Source organism: Gouania willdenowi, chromosome 19 (genome assembly GCF_900634775.1).
Source record: "Gouania willdenowi chromosome 19, fGouWil2.1, whole genome shotgun sequence".
In the NCBI taxonomy this organism is placed as follows: Eukaryota; Metazoa; Chordata; class Actinopteri; order Blenniiformes; family Gobiesocidae; genus Gouania; species Gouania willdenowi.
Window position 1 is genome coordinate 20195384 of NC_041062.1, and position 8112 is coordinate 20203495.

At 38.9% G+C, this 8112-nt stretch overlaps 1 protein-coding gene across 1 annotated transcript in view; it reads left to right on the forward strand.

Moving 5' to 3' along the window:
• Window positions 1–416: 416 nt before the first annotated feature.
• The window catches only part of radil2b (Ras association and DIL domains 2b), a 31760-nt gene continuing 24064 nt past the window's right edge, over window positions 417–8112 (forward strand). The window contains exons 1-4 of the mRNA XM_028476516.1: window positions 417–549; window positions 2418–2605; window positions 4864–5038; window positions 6846–7078. Of these exons, the coding sequence (XP_028332317.1) occupies window positions 449–549; window positions 2418–2605; window positions 4864–5038; window positions 6846–7078 (697 nt within the window). The 5' untranslated portion in view covers window positions 417–448. The remainder of the gene's footprint in view (window positions 550–2417; window positions 2606–4863; window positions 5039–6845; window positions 7079–8112) is intronic.

The window sequence follows — 8112 nt, forward strand, 5'->3', positions numbered from 1 at the left end:
CAAAGATGTGAGGGATATATATATATATATATATATATATATATATATATATATACAGTAGTGAATCAGTAGTGAATCTCAATCCATTTATTTATTTTTAAAGGTATTTTAAAAGGCCTATAGTATGGGGTGCGGCTCTTAGTTTTTTGTCAAAAAATAAATAAAAATAAATTCACAGCACTCCCAGTTCAAATTTACTTCCAGCGACCCTGATGTTTCTGTAGGGGTTTTATTTTGAAAGGAGGCGGGCGTGCTGCTGGCACCTCTAAACATCTGCGCTATGGACGCAACATCTGGTGCAGATCTGTCTGCATCTGTCAGACAATCTGTGCTCATTCCTGCGTGAACAGCTGGAAACATCTGCACGTTGCGTTCACTGACATCCAACACGAGCAGGAATGTCATAAATGAGAAGTAAAAAGTTTGAGTCTTAGCATCAAAGGCAAAGATGAGGAGTTCTCTTCCTCCAGGAGCACCGGGAGCTCCCACAGTCACACCCCGGACACGGAGCGTGTGGCCGGGCAGGGAGAGCAGCCACGGCTCCCTCATGTGAGTAAAATCTGATTTCCATCATGCTCTAGAAATAGAGAATTCTCCTCAAACTAATTCCCACATGATTTATTAAGCTGGCTGTGCTGCCCATGTGCCTCCTGTAGAGTTTATAAGATGAATCAGAACTTAGAAATCTAACAAAAAGCACCTCTGACCTTTGGAGCAAAGAGGCTTAAAGAGGCTGAGAGAGAACAACACGGCTTTATTTCATTTTGGAGCTGAAAGAGGAAAGGAACCACCTGCACAAGTGCACAGTATGTATGCTGGCATCATTTAGATTCATTAAAAATAATTAGTATTTCATTACATTCAGTCATTCATGTTCTATGAAGTTATTGATACTTTCTAGATGTTGTCATTTAACAATGTTTCTTTCATCAAATGCATAAATAACTCTTGTATTGTCATGCATAGGCATATTTCTATATGTTTTTGTCATTGATTTATACTGATTCTGAATAAATAACGATAATAAATAGAAAGTATAAAAGGTAAAAGTGTGCAGGAGCTAATTGAAGTTTTTTTTTTAAAACTTCCTTCATTTCTTTTACATATTAACAGTATTTCCGTTTAGAAACGAAATATATTTTCCTCTTTTTCCCCTTTTTTTTAACCAACGAAAACAATATAAACACATATATACAGACATAACAATTGAACCCCCACCCGAACCCCTCCCCTGACACATGTCCCATTAAGAAAAAGAAAGAATTAGGTTTACAATAATCGAAAGTAAATATAAAAATCACTGGTTTTTGATATGTCAGAAGATGTAGAGATATTCTGTCAGGATTTTAATTATTTATCTTAAACTAAGTGACATATTTGGTCCGTATTGATTTTGTTTGTTTTTTTACAACAAGCTTATAAAGTATCGCTCATAGAATAGGAATTGTTTCAACATTTGACCTTGATGAATCACTTTGATTGCAGTGATGACCTTATGCTTATACATCAACCAGGGTTAGGGTCAATTACATTTTTCAATTACAATTATATCTTAAATTATCCATGTTCAATTACAAATAAATTATAATTACGTCATTTTTTCCAATTGCATTTCATATTTTTCCACTGACAGTCATTCACAATTACGTTCTCAATTCCTAAAGTTCGATTCAGTTAAGCACAATTAACGTAACCTTCCTCTTTTGTTAGCTTTCTGTTCACATCCCTTATGATCACGGGACAGTTTTGAACCATGTTTTAAATCACATGTAAAATACAAAAAAAACATTATCTATCATATAATTTGTTTCTCATCTCTTAGTTGCCTTGTTCGGCTTCCTTATCCATGAAAATATTGATAATAATATTTTTGGTGTGGGTTTCTTGAGCCTTTTTATACTGTTTCATTTTTAAAAAATAGTATATTGATCCTCAAGAGAGCTGACAGGTAAACGTGATATTAAACATGTTTTAATAACTGTTAATTACATGTGTGTAAGCCATAGAACTATAATGCGGTTCTCCAGTTTTGTGTTTAATGAAATTGTAATTTACAGTTTGTTTAGAATTCCCTTGTGAATTACAAATACAAAATAAATTATCTGAACTCGCTTACAATTACATTACAATTACAACAGCAACATATTTTTCCAGTTCCAATTACAATTTTAATAATGTCACAATTGTAATTCATTATCAAATTATGAAATTATAATTTATTTTACAATTATATATATTTTACAACAAGCTTATAATGCATCGCTCATACAGTCATGAAGTAGTCCTCCTTTAGAAATTGTTTAGTTTGAGTTAATCAATGATGATTATTAAGTGATGACCTTATACATCAACCCTCTAGGGATGAGGTGCAGCATCATGCCCATAATTCACAGTGGACTCTGTTTTCTCTCCATCAGGTCAGCTTCATCCATAGGCAGCTCTTCCATCAGCAGGTCGTCAGACAGCAGCAGGAGTCGCATCCGTCGCCACGCCAACCGTCTGTCAGGGGTCTTCCTCCGCCGCCCTGCGGCTCCTACCTCAGCATCCATGTCCCTGAGAGCTGGACTCCAGTCCTCACAGTCCACTCAGGCCAGGAAGGAAAGCAGTATGTGTCTGAGAACACCATTTTTTACATTTATCTTGTGATCCATCTTACACATAAATATAAAGTGTTAGATTTTAACTTTCCATTGGCTTGCCTAAGTTTCTTTCTCATACTTGCTTCATAGATGCAGCTTGGTTCAAAGCTGTGCGACGTCAAATTTGTTTGTACTGTAATGCTACGGTTAATGAATAATTTCATAAAATTGTCTACCGCGAGCGAGGCAGAGCCACTAGAGTCACGTGTCTGCCCTGAACCAATCACTGCACAGCTCTGCTCCGGTTCGTGGTGCGTGCCAGAGCCAATCACAGTGGCGAGATAGATTTACGTGTGCGGCCAGAGCCAATCGCTAAAGAGCTTGAGTAGCTACGCGAGCACGCACCAGAGTTGCACACACACAGCCAAGCAGACACGGACCACTGATATACTGTAGATGCTCCGGCTGCATTGTTTTATCATCTCATTTACAACAAAGAGTTGTTTGCTTTACGTGACACAGCTTTATTTCACTCGCATCTGTGCACAAACGTGCATGTGTGTGCACCCCACCTCCACCGTCCACCGGCCAATATGGACTATAACGTTTATTTTGCCAATCATTCAAAATGGCATACAGCTTATAATCGATCTGCCCCGACACACACACACACGGACACACACGCATACACACACGGACACATACACACGATAATCACCCCTGCACTAAGAAATGTTAAATGATAAATAAATAGTTTTATTTGTACAAATGTATGTCTTTTATCAGATTCTGCCTAAACTGCCGCATTGGTACAAACATTATTTATCATTTTATCATGTGCATGTCCCATAGAATTAAACCAGGGAAATAGCACACGCTATTTTACTTTGCACCCGCAAATATATCCCTTTATAACACTACAGAGTACGGAGTATGTACACCTCTTTGTATATTCAGCCTTCAAACACATACTCAACCTTCAACACAACTCTACTTAATGAATACATACTTCTGACGGGCACTGTACTCGTAATAGAAAATACAAATGAAATAAACATCAGGTCTATATGCTATAAGTTAGCACATCATAAACAGTAAGGACACTTGTCTGCAATTATTGAACACCGAACTTGTTGCTTTTTCTCTCCTTCAGATAATAATTATTTTCCAGTGACTTTGTACATTTGTCAGTCATGGACTTATTCATTTTGGCTCTGAACCCTGTCATCTTGTCCAGTGTGGATTGGAGACACATGGAGCATATATATAGCAGCTAGCACTGTCCGAGTGTCCGCGCTAGCTGTCCATGCTAGCTGCTACATGTTTAGCATTGAGGTGCCAGCTGAGGCTAGAAGAGCTCCGGTGATCGTCAAACTCTTTCTTGCTCAATTAGCACACAACTGGGCTTTTGTTTTCCATCCGGTGTTTTTATAAGTGAAAATTACCGGAAACGGAGCTGAGAAGCTCAGCAGTCTCCTTTCTTGTATTGTAGCCTGTGCATCAGTATTAAGGGTTTACCGGGAACTCTTGAAATGAGAAAGGTTCCGCGTAAAAACAAAAAATCGATTAACTGCGTTATTTTTTTTTGTGTGTGTAATTTTTTTCTGTTATTAATTAAGGCCGTGGCTATTGATACGGAAATAAATGAATAGACTTGTTTTTTAGCTACCCCGCTAACCCTTTTATTTTAGCCCTAACCCTAACCTTAACCCAGGAAATACCTGTTGATTTTTTTTCCGTATATGTATTTTTAAAGGTGGAATTTGCCATGTTAAATATGTTAAAATAAAAAAATATATATAACAAAAGTGGGAATTGAACCCACGTTAGTGGAATTAAGAATCCTTGGGTGTAACACCTTAGACTACTCAGCCATCCTGGCACAGGGCAAGTGCATAGGCACATTACGTTTATGTAGAAAAGGTCTGGAAAACATATATATACGTATCAATAGTCCCTTCACTTTGATTAATTAATTGTAATTAATGCTCTAAAGTGACAGCCCTAAATAAAACATCAGGTCATGTAGTGATGAGCGTTTACTCATAATTTGAGAGGTTCAGGATGTACATGAGACAAAAACGGTTGGGAACCACTGCAATAGATGACATGATGGTTTTTATTGCCTCTGGTTAAACACATCCAGGAACCAGGCCAAGGTACATTTGTCATGTGGGATTTTCCTGTTCACATTAACAGTAACTGTAATGTCTAACAGTCATACGTGGTGATGGGGAGTCGTACTGCACAACCCTCATGCCACGCCCGTCTGCCCTTGTCACAGTGATCCTCCCAGATGGCCTCACCGCTGATGACCCGTCCGAGTTGTCCAATCAAATCACAGCCCCTGGAATCCTGAAGATCTTTGGAAATGAAATCTGTGAGGGCGCTCACTACAAGAGCGTCCTGGCTAGTACCCAGTCCAGTGCCAAGGAGCTGGTGAAGGAGGCCCTGGAAAGGTGAGATCATGTTTCCATACACACCCTCAAGCTGCGACGCTTTTTAAATCCAACAGGCTTTAGTCAACGTAAAGAAATAAGACTTTCAACATGTCGCTCTTTATTTTCTATGCAGTACAATGCAAACAGTGTGTGGATGCCAAAGGATTCTTACCACAGAGCGCAGACAGCCAGTGTTGGCCTTCCACTGAGTCAGCGTCTGTGTTGGAGCCAAAAATGTAATAGTTTGAATTATGCAAGTATTTTCCAGCTTTTAGAAGTAGTAAGTCAAAACCACCAGTCTGAATATATGGCACCAGTAACATGTCATTACACAGTGTTTGAAGCAAAAAGCCAAAACTATTGAATACAATTGTTTAACCTTTAAAACATTGTAAGCTAGCAATATACTACCTATAGTCAACCTCACGAGTCAACCTCAAGAGATGTTAGCTTGGTCATTAGCACTCACAATTACTGTCGTTGATGATAACAATTCTGTTACAATATCATAAATAAAGAAATCTATTTCAATTCTGTGATATTCCTCAACCCATTTCAAACTAGATTTGGTTGATCTAAAGCAGGGGTCACCAACACGGTGCCCGCAGGCACCAGGTAGTCCGCATGGACCATGTGAGGGGCCCTCAGGAGCTCTAGTCACCAATGAGCTCCATCTAAAATCTGATTTACTTTCCACGATTCAAACTCACAAAGCATTTAGTAGAGTTAACTACTGCTGCACGTGATAACGTTTTAGTATTAAATTAACCATCTTTAAATGTTTATTTTCACTGAAACATTGTGACAAATGTTTTTAAGTGCTGCAAATTTGGTGTATGGTCAATGCTCATATATAAAACGTACTTTTAAAAATGCAAGGTGGTTTTTTGTAAAATATGTTAATTGTTACATTTTGCAATTGTTCCATGTTACACAATTAGTCAAAAGTAATTTGTTAGTAGCGAGGAACATGATCATTTTCTTTGAAATGTTGAAAATTAAAGAATTGTATAAATTAGGAGAACTAAAGTATAATGCATGTTGAAACTTAAACATTTTCTACCTTTTTAAGTTACTGCTAGCCTTCCTTATTATTTTAGCCTCGAATTAAAGTGAAACTGTGAACATTTAGTATTTGAGAAGTGCTTTTCTAACTGGTAGCCCTTCAGACCATACAGTACCTATGAAGTAGCTCACGGTTTCAGAAAGGTTGGTGACCCCTGATCTAAAGTTTCACTAGCAGTTTAAAGCTTATTTTCAAGCCTGAGCTAGTCACATGATCTTAGATTTTTTACAACATAGACTGGATTTCTTTCATTTCAGGATTACCACTGATTTCCTTTAAATCCAATTTATCGCCTATATCCCCGCCCGGGGATATAGGCTTGATCTCCTTTTGTCCGTGCGTCCGGTGTGTGGCTTCAGGGTATGAATACCTTGATGGAGTTTGAAAATGAGAAGCGCGCAATTATTTTTTCCGGCATTATTGCCCTTGTTTTTTCTTCACTCTGTTCGAGGTATCTTCAAAGGGTACAGCTTTTCTTAGAAACCGTTTAAGATAGTAATTTTATATTCTGATGTGATCATATTTTCTTATGTATACATCTAAGTTAGATTTAGGACATTTAGCAAAAGGTTGTGAGTTATAATGAGAACCAATTTGGCGGGGGATGTTGATGACTTGTTTTACAATTAAGGCCATCATGCATTGAGAAAACGTTTGAAATGAGACTATATTTTGTTGATCAACATAGTGATTGTGTTTCTGTATCTGGTGGGAGACGATGCTTCAAAATATGTGTGAAAATGGACTGTATGGATGCAGGTATGGCCTGGGGAAGGAAACAGTGGAGTCCTACATTCTGTGCGACACCATTGGCTCCATTGGCAGTCATCAATGGAAGACTGAAGGCTTTCGGGTTGTTGGCGACCACGAGAAACCACTCCTCCTACAATCACTATGGAAACCCAGGGAGGGTTTGGCAAGACGCTTTGAACTCCAGAAGAGAAGCTCAGTGGAGGAGAAGACCTCCAAAGAGATGGACACCATCACTGCTGGTAAGATTGTTTCACTGCTCGCCACATCCTGAACCAGTCAGCCCAGCCTTCAACAGGAGTTCCTCCCAGTAAATGAAGCATTGTTGGACCGGGATCCAGTCTTAGCTTCTCCCAGTATAAATGTTACTGGTTGGCACGTTGTTTTTCCAGTTACAAGCAGCCAAGCCACACAAACCAAAATGGATTATTTGACATTGGCTGTTCTGTAATGGATTTGAAAGTATTACCATTACCCTTCGATCCCGTTCACCCCCCTCCTCTTGCTTTAGTGTTCCCGCTCAAATTTGACTGGCCTGTTTAACTGCCCTTAAATTAACACAAAAGCCATTAATCACCTCCAATATTTCTTTGATCACTCTTGTTAGCTGTGGACGATGTCTCGCAGTTGTGGTTTAACATAAATAACTGCAGTGAAAACATTTAATGGAAAAAAAGAATGGAAAACAGAGATCAAACTCCTCAACATGAAGTTGTGTGTGTATGGGAGGTGCGTGGGGGGTGAGGGGTTGGGGGGTACGTGAAGACAGATTGTGTATATTTATCATCAAATGGAATAATTCCTAAAAGTTCATGAAACTGTTGTAAGGTCATAGTTTCCCTGAATAAAGACCTGCCAGACTCTGTATCCCATAAACCCTAGGTTCCCAAAGTGGGGTACGGGTACCCTCAGGGTTACGCATAATGTCATTGGAAACTAAAATACCAGCAGTTAGGAGCCTCCATGCATTGCCACAAATTACACATTGGCCTCTGTAAGACTGCACTCTAGTAGGGACAGAGAAACAACCTCATCCAAAAAGTGCAATATGACTAGCTTTAGAACCAAAGTCATTTGAGTGAATTCTCGGGAACGTGGTACATGCTATTCGGTGCGGAGACGTTCCTCGGGCCCGGCCTTAGTTCATCCAAACTTGTTTCTTTTGCCCCCCCAACAAGAATCTCAAACTCCACCTATGTCTTTAGGTAATCAGATGTAAAACACAATATTATGTGTTCTAAGATGTGAATCAGTCAGATTTGACCTGAACACGACA